Source organism: Myotis brandtii, unplaced genomic scaffold, assembly GCF_000412655.1.
Source record: "Myotis brandtii unplaced genomic scaffold, ASM41265v1 scaffold99, whole genome shotgun sequence".
Taxonomy (NCBI): Eukaryota; Metazoa; Chordata; class Mammalia; order Chiroptera; family Vespertilionidae; genus Myotis; species Myotis brandtii.
The window spans coordinates 3174038-3191192 of NW_005372121.1; the positions used below are offsets into that span (position 1 = coordinate 3174038).

General features: G+C 36.1%; 1 protein-coding gene across 3 annotated transcripts in view; it reads left to right on the forward strand.

The window, feature by feature from the left end:
- The first annotated feature begins 512 nt into the window (after window positions 1–512).
- The window catches only part of SKIL (SKI-like proto-oncogene), a 22903-nt gene continuing 6260 nt past the window's right edge, over window positions 513–17155 (forward strand). Inside the window, exons 1-3 of one of the 3 annotated variants that reach the window (XM_014533608.1) lie at window positions 513–1275; window positions 1594–2655; window positions 17028–17125. In XM_014533608.1, the coding sequence (XP_014389094.1) occupies window positions 1609–2655; window positions 17028–17125 (1145 nt within the window). In that variant the 5' untranslated portion in view covers window positions 513–1275; window positions 1594–1608. The other 2 variants (XM_005886569.2, XM_005886567.2) reach the window with 2 other exon arrangements.

Genomic DNA, 17155 nt, shown 5'->3' on the forward strand with positions numbered 1-17155 from the left:
CTTCCTCGGTCCTCGGTGTGCGTTGGCGGAGGTGCTCCCGCGGCGGGCGAGAGTCAGGACGTTGGCTAGTGGCCTCGGTCTTTTCCCCCGCTGGTTCTGTTTTACGGTAAATTGCTGGGAGTTTGGGAGACAGACTTTTCTACGTCTTGGATAGCTTTTGGGTTTTCTCCCGGGAAAGAAGTGGAAGAAGAATCTTTTCTTTCCCCCTTCTCCTCCATTTGCATTCTTTGTGAGGTCTGCCTGCCTTGTGCTTTTTGTCCTGGATTAGACTTGTTCAGGGATGGAGGTTCCCAGGCATGGAGGCCATAGCTTTTTGGCTTCCATTAAGCACTTTCGCTAACCTGTTAAAGGAAAGTTAATTTTTGCCTACAATCATTCCAGGAAAATAGCATACACTGACAAGGTGAATTAATGTATTTAAGATTGTAACTTCGTTTCATGTGGCAGATATGTTAACTTGTATCCGATTTTTTTGGATGAAACTGGGTATTTCGTTTTCTTTTTCTTTTTTTTAAACAATGAGATGAAGTAATGGATTATTTTAGTTAAAATGGCATAATTGTGAAGCCTCTGGTACTGAGTATTGGGTGAGATGATCTGTTTAAGGTTCTTCCTATTCGGAGTTGGAGTAGCCCTCTCCCCTTTGAGGGGTGATATTTCCCTTTACCTGTTCTCCAGATTGCTGTCCTATTTAAATGAAGGTTCTTCTAGTTAAATGGTGTTAACAGTTATAGAAGTCACTCGGGTGTCACCTTTGGTAAAGTGAACTCAGCTTAAGATTAAGAAACTGGTTTCAAACTGACCCTTTGGCCTCTGGAGCAAATTCAAATGTAACTCTCTCCCATCCCCCTTCTCTTCCAGATTAATTAAAAGAAGAATGAATAGCAGTCCTTGAAGATAACTGGGCAATTTTTTAAAAATCATCTTTTATTGTAGACGTTCAAGTGGAGTCAGAGGCTCTTCTTACTGGTGTGAGGATTTATACAAGTCTTCAGTTTGTCAGCATAGACTAACATCATCATTTTTAGAGAAGACATTCCCCCCCCCCTTTTTTGGTGTCTTGGTGCCAAAAATTAAATTTGGGGGCATCATTTTGACTTGTGTTTGTGTCTAGATTTTATAACACAAGTAATTTAATAAAATTTTGACTTGTTTTGCTTAAAACCAACCAAACCATTGCATTGAACCTGGAAATCTTGAATTGAGAGAATTGGCATCTTTATTTTAATACATATATCTGAAGACTTAAAAAAAAAAGCAAAGGCTTTTTCAGAGGTGTGCCTCTTAAAATTCTTTATTATTGGAGACAAATTTTATAGCACTTGCAGCGAAATTATGCTAGAGTATTAGCAGAATCAAAACAGTTGCAAAATCTATTGAGTAACTTGGGGAGACCTCTCTTTGGAAGCTTCATTTTTCTATGAGTTACCAATAGAAATTTTTTGTAACGTACCATATGTGAGTTACCATACGTATTGGTATACATTTTCTCCAAATAAGCAGCTAAACAACAATGCAAGTGTCAGACTGACTTATTTAATACAGTAGTTTTTAGCAATGGAAAACCTACAGACAAATTTCTCCTTGGTTCAGGGCTCAAATAAAACAATGAATGGGATGGATGATGATGGCAGCCCTCCAGTGAAAAAAATGATGACGGACATTCATGCAAATGGAAAAATGATGATCAACAAGATGCCAACAGTTAAGAAGGAACACTTGGATGACTATGAAGCACCCATGGAAACGGATGGAGAGCATGTCAAACGAACCTGTACCTCGGTGCCTGAACCTTTACATTTAAATCCCAGTTTGAAACACACTTTGGCACAATTCCATTTAAGTAGTCAGAGCTCTCTGGGTGGACCGGCAGCATTTTCCGCGCGGTATTCCCAAGAAAGCATGTCACCCACTGTATTTCTGCCTCTTCCGTCTCCTCAGGTTCTTCCTGGCCCACTGCTCATCCCTTCCGATAGCTCCACAGAACTCACCCAGACTATGTTGGAAGGGGAGTCTATTTCTTGTTTTCAGGTTGGAGGAGAAAAGAGACTCTGTTTGCCCCAAGTCTTAAATTCTGTTCTCCGAGAATTTTCACTTCAGCAAATAAATACAGTGTGTGACGAATTGTACATCTACTGTTCAAGATGTACTTCAGACCAACTTCATATCTTAAAGGTCCTGGGAATACTTCCATTCAATGCCCCCTCCTGCGGGCTGATTACATTAACGGACGCACAGAGACTATGTAACGCTTTATTGCGACCCCGCACTTTTCCTCAAAATGGTAGCATACTTCCTGCTAAAAACTCATTGGCTCAGTTAAAGGAAACGGGCAGTGCCTTTGAAGTGGAACATGAATGCTTGGGCAAATGTCAGGGTCTATTTGCACCCCAGTTTTATGTCCAGCCTGATGCTCCCTGTATTCAGTGTCTGGAGTGCTGTGGAATGTTTGCACCCCAGACATTTGTGATGCATTCTCACAGGTCACCTGACAAAAGGACTTGCCACTGGGGCTTTGAATCGGCCAAATGGCATTGCTATCTTCATGTGAACCCAAAATACTTAGGGACACCTGAAGAAAAGAAACTGAAGATAGTTTTAGAAGAAATGAAGGAGAAGTTTAGCATGAGAAATGGAAAGAGAACACAATCGAAGGCAAGTTTTTTTTTTTTTAAATAGTTTTGAATAGCAATAATGGTTTACTTTGAGATCAAAAGTTTATATTTAAATATGTGTGTTAAGGAACTGTTTATGCTCATGCAACAACAAAAAATCCTGATGTATGTAATATGTTTGTATCACATATTTTAGGCTATAAAATGCTTTTCTGTGTGTGTTTTCACTTGCATTTCCAAACAACCTAGTGAGAGGAGTAAGATGATTCCCATTGTACAGGTAGAGACTGAGGCTCAGAGATCAAGTGGCTTTCCCAAGATTATATAGCCAGGGAGTGGAGGATTTGGGGCTTTTTTCCTCCAGTCCTGACTTCTCTCTTTCACACATCCTGCTTTTTGATGACTAAATCTGTTGTTTTCCTAGGATTCAAGATAATTTACACTTTGGTGTTATCTCCATTTGCAAATGGTGTAATAGCTAGTCAAAACAGTTCTGGTGATGGGCTTGAAACAGCCTTTTTCTAAGGAACATCTAGGATTTCTGACATTGTTAATATACTTGGATATTTAAGCTTGATCATAATTGGAAACAAATGGAAGTGAAAGATTTGTCTGAAGAATTTGTGACTCTAGTAACCAAGATTCTTTTATGAAGAAAGGAATAATTAAAAAAAATTGTGACAACTAGAATAAATAAAAGACTTAAGAGTAAATGTTAACATGAAAACCTATCAGCAAAGAGAGCTTAAACTTATTTTTCCCACTGCATTATCTGGTAGGCTAAACTAATATATTCTAAGAGTTTGAATGCCTGGGTAATAGACAAGATTTGGGTTATTAAATACTCTGTTGGTCTGGTTTTAAATATATTTTTCTGCTTGATTAAAATCAATGTAATAGCTAATACTAGGTGTTTAAGATGGCAGGCATTGTTCCTGAGCAGTTTTACATGTGTAATTTTAAGGTTGGCCATGTTTCACTTTAAGAATCTAGTTTTTCCACTGTTTTTACTCCTTGAAACAATCTCTGCCCTTTCTACTTCACAGAAGAAATGAATGAAGCATATTAAATGCCAAGGTTATTCACAGCAACATGAGAACTTGGGCTAGAATATAAGATTTGGTGTCTGGTGCTTTATTATGGTGCAATTAAGGTTTTGAGGGAAATTTAATTGCAGTGTACTTTGAAGACAGTGATTTGCTCCTGAAGACCCATGAAGAGAATTTTAAACTCTTAATTCAAGTTTGCTACTTGCTGCTTTCAAAGGGTCAGCACGCCTTCAAAATTCCTTGCCTGATGCTACAAGACAAGTTCATTTAAAAAAATGTATTTATTGATTTTAGAGACCGAGGAAGAGAGAGAGGAAGAGAGGTTGGTTGAGACATTGATTTGTTGTTCCAGTTAGTCATTGGTTGATTCTGGTATCTTACCTGGCAGGAGGATTGAACCCAGATTCTTGGCATATGGGACAACGCTCTAACCAACTGAGCTCCCTGGCCAGGGTAGATACATTCATATTGTTCAGGTGCAGTTATAACTTACTTTGAAGCAGGATTGAATTCAAGCCAGTTCTCAAATCGTTGGACTTGTTTACAGCTGCACTGCTCCCATGATAAGGCTGCTGCTTAGATAGTCTCTATATTCTCAAAATGTGGATTGCTCCTTTTGGTATTTATGATGTCTTGCTATTTAGGGGCTCTACCGTTACAGTCATAAGGTAGTGACATTATTTGCCAGATACTCTTGCTCCAATTTTTGTTGCTCTGACAGCATTTTTGGGATAAACTACTTTGCCTAATATTCCTGCTCTGTGTTTGTGAGAAAAATACCTGAGAACCATGATGAATGTTAAAAAAAACACGCCACACGATGAATTTACTTAACTGAAACTGAATGTGCTAGTGCTAGGGTTTGGTTAAAACTGAAATCATCCCTCATTTGGATGTAGCCTTTTATTGTCTCAGAAGTTAACAATTTGAATTCATTTTTTATTTTTGGAAGATGTGAGATTTTTTTGCTGTTATTATTTTTGCAGTATTTCCTACTAGTGTATTTGGCATTGTTTCTAAGCTTATATGAATTTTAAGCTACTTAAGGGAATTTAAAATTCCAGCATTATTATAAAGCTTTTTAAAAAAGGAGCGTTATGGGGGGTTCGTGTGTAATACATACTTGAGTGGTTGTTTCGTTGTGCTTGCCACTTTGTATTTTAAATATTTATTCCTTAAAACTTTGTGAGGTGGTTCTTTTTGAAGGTCTGGTGAACAAGTTTTCTCAGATGAACCAGTCCCAGATGGGTCACATGCTCTTGGTTGTATAACTGGTAGATGGTGGAATCGAGTTGAATGCAGGTCTTCTGACTTGAAGTCTAGTAATTTTAACTTTCCCCCCTAATTTAATAGCAGAAACTGAATTTTGAGAAACATTAACTTAAAAAAATAATTTAGTTTTGTATAATGGTTCTTAAACTCTGTATTAACTTGTATATACTCAGCTGTTTAACTGGGAAGGGGGCAAGGAGAGAGTCCTTGACTGGGGAACATTTTTCACTGTCTTCTGTGACAGTGAGCTGGTTGCCAAACAAACCAAATTAGATCTAGAAGAAGCTCATTTAAAAAAGTTGGCAGGCTTTTCTTTTTTTCTTTTTTAAATAAAAGAATATACCAAATATATTAACCTTATATAAAGCACTCTATGTTTAGTGTGAATACCAGTGTAATTTTGTATGTTTATGTAATTTATGTAGTTTTTTGTAGTCAAAGTACTGTTTTTGGATTAAAAATACCCCTGAAACTCATTAGGCAAGTTTTTGAAATGTAGCGACTGTTAAATTATTTCTAAGGATGGAAATTATATTAGTAATGATCACCAAGCTATTTGCATAGCTAATAGCTATGTTTAATTTGCATAGCTAATAGCTATATTTAGATGGGAGAAGTAAGTGGTATAAGGTCAGTGTTCTAAGTGAAGAACTGACTATATTCTATGTGGAAACTAAAGCTATATTTTAAACTTTCTTACTTAAGTCACCACTACAAGAAATATACTTGATTTTAGATCTGCCTAGGTTGCTTTGCAAAATGGCATTATAAAACTATCTCTTTTTATCATTTGACTTTTTTGTACTTTTTTGTTAGAAAAGTATTTAAAAGTGAACAAATATATACAAGAATATTATATTCCTGATTTTTCTTTAAATCCTCAGTAGGTATTATTTATTTGATCTAATTCTAATTTTGTTGAATCTTACATTTTTCTCTATGGGAAAAGGTTGTTAAGCAAATTGATAATTTGTAAATAATATTTGAAGGGTGATATTTACTTCAGATTATTTTCAAGCATATTAGAAAAGCCCATTTGTAGTCAGTTGATGGATAATTATAGGTGATTCTTTACTGCTACAGTATGTAGCTGACAATTGGTAGATAATTATAGGTGATTCTTGACTGTTACAGCACATAGATGACAATCTTCACTAAGTTATAGATGGTGTATGGTCTGTAAGTATATTTATTTATATTTATTTTTAAAAAATATGTTTTTATTGATTTCAGAGAGGATGGGAGAGGGAGAGAGATAGAAACATCAATGGTGAGAGAGAATCATTGATCTGCTGCCTCCTGCATGCTCCCTACTGGGAATCAAGCCTGCAACCCAGGCATGTGCCATGACTGGGAATCGAATTCTGACCTGCTGGTTCATAGGTCAGTGCTTAACCACTGAACTACACCGGCCGGGCAGTAAATATATTTTTAAATTAAAATTTAGATTTCTAGTGTCTAAACATGTATTAGGTAACTGAAATAATACAGTTTTTACTCTGCTTAGGAAAAGAAAAAAACTATAAGTTATCTGTGATGCAAATAGATGACCTAAAGATACCAACTTAAAAAACTTAAAAAAATTTTTTCTCTTAAAGCTTATTAAATATTTCACTATTTTTAATTTTACATTTTTCAGTTCATTCTGCAGAGGTGATTGGAGTAATAATAATTGTACAGAAAATTTCTCCCCTCTGGTAAGCTACTATACTTTTGTTTAGGAAGAAAATACACTTCCTTATTTAAGAAGTAAGGAAATACACTACAGAGAATGAGCAACGATAAAGGGTAGTGTTGGGACAAAATGTGTTGTGGTAGATTTGATGATATTTTGTTTTATTAGTGGTATTGTTTGCATTTTGTTATTAGCATAAATTTTGATAAAGTTGGGGATAAGTCAGAATCTTATGAAGTATTTGTGCTCATATGAGAGACCAATGTGAATATTTTTGTTTAACTTTCTAAAATTAATAATTATCTTCTTGACTTTAGTGGCTATCTTTTTCCTGTTTTCCCAGAATATAGTTTAGCGCATGGCACATCAGAGGCACTCAGTGAAAAAAAAATTTTTTTTTTAACTGAATACATTTTTGAAAAACACCACCACCACAGTTTATTTGAGAATGTTTGGAATTTTCTGGAAAAATGATGTTTTAATCTTCAATGAACACATATATAATTTGAGAATAAACTGTTGAATAACTGATCAAATGAGAGAACTGATGAGAAGTATTTTGGATGTTAAGAGTCCAGAAATGTAGGATGGTTCAAACTATTATTGAACTATTTACTACTGTGTATTTGGGGGTTTTTCCTTTCCCAAAACATCTTGACTTAATTTAGAGCTATATGAAGATTATTTCTAAGACATATGATAACTGAGTATTGGGTTCAAATGTATCTCCTCTTAGTTGTTTGTACACAGTAATTACACTAGTTGGATATTTGTTTACTTATTAGAATAAAATGTGCGAGAAGAAAGTGTAAAACAGTTTATGAGAGAATTATGTTATAGGAAGAATGTTTCAATGAAATCTCTAGAATGGCTTTGGGAATAGTGCCCCCTTATGGTCTGGGAAATACAGAGTCCAGGTTTATATTCATTTACCATTAAAAAATGGTAAAACATTAAAAAATGTTGATGTTTTAAAAAAGGTCTATGACTAAAAGAACTTAGAAATTTATTCTTTTGGTTTGAAAAAAATTAACTTCAAGGAAGAAAAAAAGAGGGATAGGCCTGAATCAGTGTGTAGTCAGCCAATGGTGTTCTCATAGCTGTGCATATGTTATAATATGCCACTGGGAGAATAAGGAAGTAATCAAGAATTGGGTTAATTTCAATCCCCATAGAATTCTGGGAATGGAAAGTGATTGTGGAGCCAGAACTCAATTTGTTCAAGTAAAGAGGTAAAACTAGTTTGGGAATAGCTTTAGTAATGGCTTGAAACCTGTATTTTGTCCACATACAGAATTTTCGTCTATTGAGGGTTCAAATACCTAAAATAATTTAAGGATATTATTAGACTACAAAAAAACAAAAAGAATATATAATTAAACTATAAGCTTTTTTTAAAGGTGTAGGTTGCTTTAGTCACTAAATAAAGTATTATAGTCCCATGGTAGGCAGAAAGAGGAATGATTAGGAAAGGTATACAATTAATTTAAGTCATTATGATTTCTAGACTTAGAAGTGGGTCACAGAAATATGTATGTAAAGACTACGTGGAGGGTCCCCTAAGGCAGAAATTCATCTAGTTTCCGAATGTAGAATGTGGTAAATGCTTAATAAAAGATTGGGTAACTGAATGAAGAAAATCTCGGTAGTCCTGTAAATTTACCAGTGATTTTCAAGGAGGAAAATAGGATTAGTTTTAAAGCAAAGCTAACTTTTTGTTTTTATTTGTGATAATGAATTAATTTTGAGATTTCAAAGAGTGTTGAAAGTACATATTTTTTATTTTATGGGGCCAAGGAATAAAAAAAAAATGTTTAAGAAAGTAAAGATCATTTGGTAAGTAATACTAGAGGTTTTATTTAATGTTAAAAATGAAGTGACAGTATTGGAATTTATTCCTTTTTCGTATGTAATGCTTTGTAAGTTAGTGCAAAAGCATCTATAGAGCACAAATGTTATTTATACAGGACTAGTTGTTGAAACAGTAATATTTTTGGACCAATTTTAAGATAGTTTGCTTAAAACAGTGTTTTTCAAATTGTAGTTGTCACCCATGCAGCCTTTCTCACCGGGGGTTCCCTGAGGGGAGAATTAAGTCCTGCAGAAAATGACTTGACCAGAGTGATGGTTTGTCATTTCTCCCAGGGATGGTATATAGTACCATTCTAAATGCTTTGGAGAGTAGTTAATTCATTGTGTACAATGGATTCATTGGGGCATTTGGGCTTAATTCTCTTGAGAACCCCTGGTGAGAAAGGGCCAGAAGGGTCATAAAATCAATTTAGTGGCTCATCAGTATTTATTAAAAAAACACCACATGACAGAATAAAAAATGAGCACATTGAATATAGTAAAATTAGTTAATCTACATTTTGCTATAATCAATTTACATTATTTGAAGGCCAAATAATCTGAGATCATAATTTTTTTTAAAGCACATATGCTGAAGTGGGATAGCAAAACCTTAGATTTGTATAGATTGAAACTTGACAATAGATACTTCAGTGAAAGATATATATGACATGGAGATTTCTGGTATTTGCAATGTTAAATGAATAGGGCACCACATAATTCCAGTACAAAAATTTATTTTTAATAGCCTGATGAACAAAATGGAAAGAGGCATGGATACATGGAACAGACTGACAGCTGTCAGGGAGGATGGAGGTGGGTGGGGGAATGGATGAAAGAAGGTAAAGGGATTAGCCAAAGAACATATATGCATTACCCATAGATACAGAGTGGTGATGGCCAGAGGGAAGGGGGAGTGGGAACTGGATGGGGGCAGGCGAAGGGGGGAAAATGGGGACATCTGTAATAGTGTTAACAATAAAAAATAAAGTTAAGAATTTATTTTTAAAAGTCCCAGGAGTTAACAGGATTTTAAAAATCAGTTGTTGTTTTTTCAAATTGTAAAGGGAGTGACATTGTACTTACTGATTTCACATGGCTTTTTTCCACGAAGGTTTTAAGAGTTGCACATTGTGCCTAACCGGTTTAGCTCAGTGGATAGAGCATCGGCTTATGGACTGAAGGGTCCCAGGTTCGATTCCGGTCAAGGGCATGTACCTTGGTTGCGGGCACATCCCAGTAGGGGGTGTGCAGGAGGCAGCTGATTGATGTTTCTCTCTCATCAATGTTTCTAACTCTCTATCCCTCTCCCTTCCTCTCTGTAAAAAAATCAATAAAATATATTAAAAAAAAAAGAGTTGCACATTGTAAGAATTTTAAGCACTGTAAACCCCAAACTGGCTTTGTGAGGTAGGTGGTATGATTGATCTTCCAGTGTGCGGAACAGCAGACATTGCTGTAATTCCTGAAGATCTGTCTGATAAGTTAGTGGAGATACTTAGATCATACTGTTCCAGTTTTGCATTAGGTTGATACATTCTAATAATTACAATGAAATGAGGCACAAGACTAAGCCTTACAATCTCTTAAATAGCTATTTGCTACCTTGTGATCCTATCCCTATTTCGGTTGTTGAAACACTCATTCACAGCATGCTGGAGTATTGAGGAAACTTGATCCTGTGCTAAAAGATTCCGTTTCTTTCCGTAAGAGTAAGAGTTGTGGGCAGCTGTCTGGCAGAGTGTCTTTTGTGTCTTTCTGAAATCATTTATTGACCGCTTGAATGTCTTACTGTCGTACACAGTAAAAAGACCCTGACAGGTTGTATTCACTTTATACCTAGAGAGTTGTTGCTTAACTGTGTATTCAGTCTTGTGTTTAGTAAGGTTGCTAATGATTTACCAGTATGTTGTGATGTGCATTTAATATACATTATATTTTATTTCTTGTGTAATCACACCATTACGGGGATTAGTTCTTCCTATGCTTACTGTCTTATAAATACACACAATGTATAGTCTTTATCTTTTATATTTTAAAAAATATTTTCCCAAATATTTTAAAAAATGTAATTCTGATTTAAATTTTGGGGGGATTTTGGAAATCCCACCAATATTTTGAAGCATTGTCTTGATTTCTTTAGTTCATCAATGTTTGTCATTAGACACACCTAAAAGTCATAAATATTAGCCTGTTCCTATAATTAAAAACTGGAGTGCTACCTAAAAGTTTATTATTGAAGATAAGTCTAGGAATTTTAAAGTTTTTTTTTTAGTACACATTTAAATGCTTGTATATGAATAGTGCTGACTGGGTGGAATTACTTTTGTATCTAGAAAGTGGTGGCAAAAATGCCTATTGGTTTTTTTTGTAAATGAAATCAAGTTCTTTAAATTACTTCATTGTGAGTTAGTAAGCATTGTACTACCGAAATACAATGGTTCTTTATTAGAAAATCTGATTATCAAAGGGTCATGTATATATAACAGTAAGTTGAAACTTAGAGTAACTTTCATTAAACATTCCCTAATTTTTATTTAAAATGACCTCTTCCATACATTTTGTGATTGTTTAATTTTGCTTTCATAGATATTATTGGTTGTTTTATGACTTAGAGAAAAAGAACCTTTAGAATGAAATAAATTGTCTGAAATTTTTCTTATGTGTTTCAGGTAAGGATCCCATCTGTTCATTTTGTGGTAGATAATGGTGGGGAAGTTGGGTGATAAAAACATTTAAAACTGTTAGGGCTTCAAGTTAAGCTACTAAATGATCTACATCTCTCCTTTGCTAAGTAGTGTAATGTATTCTATTTTAATGTTTAAATACACAAAGGAATGAATTATTCCTATATTGAAAGGTAAGATAAACGGCAGTAGATGCTCCTCTCTTGGTATCTTAATTTTTATTGCTAATCAGTAGTAGCATTACTGCTGTGCCATTTAATTATATTGTTCTTTTTTTGAAGATCTAATTTGTATGTTGAAACAAATGCAGAATAGATGAAAAAATCTGGCATGACTGTGAATGTTCTGTTGTATAATATGTGCTTTTCTTAATTATTTTTAACATGCAGTTAGGATAATTTGTTATAAATGTGTTTATGGCTTATCACAGCATATTAGGGAAAATTAATTCCCAACATTTTATTATGGTTAATGTCCATTTTCCCATCATTTATATTATTTAATTTGTAGATCTGATCTCTAAAAATACATCCCAGAGACCTTTGGCTTCTTTGGTACTTCATCGAGTAGGATATAGAATGTGAAAGGGACTATTTGTGAATTTCTTGGTAGCAGAGTAACCTTATTATAGGGCCACCCTGGAAGTTAATGAGCTACATTGTCATTCAGAATTTATTCAACAAATATTTATTGAATCCCTACTACATGCCAGGCATGGTGCTACGTACTGAAATAGAAGAGTAAATAAGACAGTCCTTGGCCTCAAGGACTGGACCAAGCAGAGACTGGATATGAGGGATTTTGAATAGGGAGTTCAGACATTGGCTGGGGGACTGCACTAGATGATCTTTAAGGAAGATTTTTTTTAGAACCCCTACTTTGTGAGATTGTTTGAGAATGGGAAATCAAATAAGACAGTCTTCAAGGCTAAGAACAGAAACTAGAGAGGGATGGATGTTTAAAAATACAGGGTAGGGCAAAAATAGGTTTATAGTTGTGAGTATACAAAAGTTTATTCTTGTATTATTTCCCATATGAACAACTGTAAACCTATATTTGCCCCACCTTGTATATGAATGCACAAACAATTACTTAAGGTGGCATCTGGAGTGTAGAGACATCATAGAAATAAAGATAAACTGCATTTGGGTCATGAATAAAAGTAAAATGTATACAAATCAAGCTGTAGAGTTTTGAAATGATCAAAATTGAGTTAGGTTTCAAGTCAAGATCTTTGGCTGAAAAAGTTTAGAATTTGCTTTTCTGAAGATTGGAGATTCCAGATTGGATTTTCCATAATAGGAAAATTTTTGAATATGTAAATCAATTTTAGTAATCTTGATTTAAAAAGTCTGGTAACAATTGATTTCTTGAGCAGTACATCCAAGATTGTTTCAAATATAAAAGTGGAACAGAGCTTCCTTTATTTTCTAAATAATGAGTTTAACAAGTGACTTCTAGAGAAGAAAATCTCTTTTTTTTTTTGTTAATGCTCACCTGAGGATATTTTTTCACTAGAGGCCCAGTACATGAAATTCGTGCACGGGTAGGGTCCCTAGCAGCTGCTGGCTGGGGCCTCCCTTCCCCCGGCTGCCTGCTGCCGCCGCTGGCTGGGGCAGGGTCGGGTGGAGGGGGTGGGGAGCTGCGGGCAGTTGGCCGGCCGGTCCACTCCCAGTGAAACTCCTGGTCGAGGGGACAGTTTGCATATTAGTGGCAGGGGGCCAGGGAGGAGCCCAAGCTGGCGCGCTGCTCGCGCTCATCCCAGCCTGCTTGCGCCTGTGGCCACTGCTTAGTAGCGCTGCCGCGGAGTTGGAGAGGCTCCTGCTGCTGCAGCTGTGCTCACCAGCCGTGAGCCTGGCTTCTAGCTGAATGGCGTTCCCTCTGTGGTGGTCAGTGCACATCATAGTGACTGGTTGACCTGTTGTTTGGTCGTAACAGTCGCTTAGGCACATCCTATCTAATAATAGACAAACATGGTAATTGACCGTACCTTCGCTACGCCTCCAATTGGCTAATCAGCACGATATGCAAATTAACTGTCAACAAAGATGGCGGCTAATTTGCATACTGCTCAAATATTCTAAAAAAAGTTCAGAATCTGAGGCAAAATATACTGCTTATTAATAAAGTAAGCCAATCACTTCTTTACAGTTTCTTGGCCTACAGCTTAGTTCTCCTAGTAAGTCAGAAAGGGAATCAACTGCTGGCAACAGAAATACTAAATGATAGGTGCCTGGTGACAGCTGACAGCCCAAAGAGATGAATTACAACATAATGCAAACATAAAAACTATCCAAAAGGCAATGCAATTTGAGGGCTTTACCATAGGCCAGGGCAAATAATTTAATGTATCTCAATTGTCCCTTACCCTCATCACAACAGAGTATAATAACTGATGTTTACGAAGTCTTGAGTCAACATGACATAGTTAAATTGTATTTTATATCTTATACATACATATATATGTATACATATATATGTATGTATAAGATATAAAATACAATTTAACTATGTCATGTTGACTCAAGACTTCGTAAACATCAGTTATTATACTCTGTTGTGATGAGGGTAAGGGACAATTGAGATACATTAAATTATTTGCCCTGGCCTATGGTAAAGCCCTCAAATTGCATTGCCTTTTGGATAGTTTTTATGTTTGCATTATGTTGTAATTCATCTCTTTGGGCTGTCAGCTGTCACCAGGCACCTATCATTTAGTATTTCTGTTGCCAGCAGTTGATTCCCTTTCTGACTTACTAGGAGAACTAAGCTGTAGGCCAAGAAACTGTAAAGAAGTGATTGGCTTACTTTATTAATAAGCAGTATATTTTGCCTCAGATTCTGAACTTTTTTTAGAATATTTGATCGGGATTGTGGGTTTAAAAAAAATTCTACTCTTATATAGAGTCTAGAGGCCCTCAGTGAATGCGTAACTCTTAAATCCTTTCAAAATAATCATTCTTTTCCCTATGATCTTATGGTCTTAGCCTTTCAAATTCCTTGCCCAGTAATTATTATTATTTTTTAAAAGATTTTTAAATTGATTTTTAGAGAGAGAGGAAGGGAGATGGAGAGAGAGAAATACATGTTGATGGTGAGAGAGAAACATCGATCAGGTGCCTCCTCCGTGCCCCCCCCCCCCCCCCCCCTACCTGGGATCGATTCCGAAACCTGGGCATGTACCCTGACTGGGAATCAAACTGGCAACCTTTTGATGCATGGGATGATGCCCAGCCAACTGAACCATACCGGCCAGGGCTCGCCCAGTAATTCTTAACAAAAATGTTGATCTACCAATACAAATCACCATATTTTTGTTTTTGGCTTTTAATTGGCCTTAAATCATCTTCATAATTGGTCAGGTTGTATAATGTGTGCTCCAAAAGCTGTTTCCTTTCTGTTTTGAGCTAGTTGTGTTGGGGCAGTGGGTTACCTGTCAGGCCTTTCCTTTCCTTTCCTGAGTCTCTTCAATCTGCTTTGGTTTCCTCTATTAGCAGGATCTCCCTAACCAAACCATGGACAATTTATGAATTTGGTTATGCTTTAATCACAACTGCTTAGCATCTGGAGATGTTTCCATTCCTTACTTACTTTCTTGGTTCTGGAACTGGAATATTAGGATGTCAGGCAAAACAGTTTTCCTAATTCTTGGTATTTAGTGGCTATCCCCTGAGTGCTGTGTTTATGCATTCTCAAATGAGGTGTCATTCTCCACATACCTTACCTAGTTGCAGAATTAACTAGGCAGGGTCAGAATATCCAGCTCTCCTTTTTGTCTCATCCTTCCTTCTGTATTTCATCCCCAGCTTCCTTCTCCCTCACTCCACTAGGTTTGTCTGTTAACCTCCTATCTTTGTTGCTCACTTGAACCAGGGCTTCTCTCAGCTCCTTTTCCTCTTCTCCATTAGTGAGTCTTGCCCCCTTTCAAGGAACGCTTTTCCCAAAAGAGCAGGGTAATTACTATAATATTAAATAGGGAGGGAAGACTACAAAGCAAACCGGAATAAGAGAGAAATTAGTAACACAAGTTATTCTTTTCTGTCTCAGTTTCTGAACCTCAGTTTTCTAATCTGTGAAATAGAGATAATAATATCTACTTAATGAGGTATTTGTTGGAATTAAGCAGGATGCATATATATATGTATATATATGATAAGTGTGTGTGTGTGTGTGTGTGTGTGTGTGTGTGTATTTCTTATCAGGTAGATACTCAATAAGTAGTCAGTTATAGTCTCCTTTTCCTTTATTTACAGATACAGTTTATGAGGAAATACGGTTTACTGATAGGTGTTGGCAGACAAAGTAATTTCACGTTTAGTTTGGCAAGGTATTTATTACTGTAGAATGTTACCTATACATTAACAAATACTGTATGGATATGGATGGGTTATATTCTAGCTGGTTGTAGCAGTGAAGAAGAATCAGAACTTACCAGTTCTGTACATTTGCAGGGTACTGTTATTTAAAATGGGTTTTAAAGTTTTAAAAATCCTCATCAAAGGATATGTTTATTGATTTTAGGGAGGGAGGGAGAGAGGTAGAAAGAGGAAGAGGGAGAGGGAGAGAGACAGAAACATTGATTGGTTGCCTTTTGTACTCACCATATTGGGGATGGAGCCCATAACCTTTTGGTATATGGAATGGTGCTCTAACCAACTGAGCCACCCAGCCAGGGCTAAAATGGATTTTTAAAATAGATGTTGTAAGTATGAAATTGGATGAAATCACTTCTGGTAATCCCTGTTAACATGCACACTGAAACTGTTTGCAGTGGGATAGATCATGTAGCAGTCTCTGAGTTTCAAGTGACCAGGCATGGTACTTTAAGGAAAGATTGCTGTATTAGAAGATGACTGTTAATGTAACTCTTCTTTCGCAAGGTTCTCCAGGGACACGCTATGACCCTGTCAAGTTGACACTTTAAAATTTTAACCATCACACCTTCTCTCAATAATCTTTTTTCTAATCTGTGAAATAGAGATAATAATATCTACTTAATGAGGTATTTGTTGGAATTAAGCAGGATGCATATATATATGTATATATATGATATGTGTGTGTGTGTGTGTGTGTGTGTGTGTGTGTGTGTATTTCTTATCAGGTAGATACTCAATAAGTAGTCAGTTATAGTCTCCTTTTCCTTTATTTACAGATACAGTTTATGAGGAAATACGGTTTACTGATAGGTGTTGGCAGACAAAGTAATTTCACGTTTAGTTTGGCAAGGTATTTATTACTGTAGAATGTTACCTATACATTAACAAATACTGTATGGATATGGATGGGTTATATTCTAGCTGGTTGTAGCAGTGAAGAAGAATCAGAACTTACCAGTTCTGTACATTTGCAGGGTACTGTTATTTAAAATGGGTTTTAAAGTTTTAAAAATCCTCATCAAAGGATATGTTTATTGATTTTAGGGAGGGAGGGAGAGAGGTAGAAAGAGGAAGAGGGAGAGGGAGAGAGACAGAAACATTGATTGGTTGCCTTTTGTACTCACCATATTGGGGATGGAGCCCATAACCTTTTGGTATATGGAATGGTGCTCTAACCAACTGAGCCACCCAGCCAGGGCTAAAATGGATTTTTAAAATAGATGTTGTAAGTATGAAATTGGATGAAATCACTTCTGGTAATCCCTGTTAACATGCACACTGAAACTGTTTGCAGTGGGATAGATCATGTAGCAGTCTCTGAGTTTCAAGTGACCAGGCATGGTACTTTAAGGAAAGATTGCTGTATTAGAAGATGACTGTTAATGTAACTCTTCTTTCGCAAGGTTCTCCAGGGACACGCTATGACCCTGTCAAGTTGACACTTTAAAATTTTAACCATCACACCTTCTCTCAATAATCTTCCCTTCTACATTTTTCTACAGATAGATACACCATCAGGAATGGAATTACCGTCATGGTATCCTATTATAAAGCAGGAAAGTGATCATGTTTCTCAGACACATTCATTTTTACACCCTAGGTGAGTGAGTATTGTCTCACTAACTCTTTC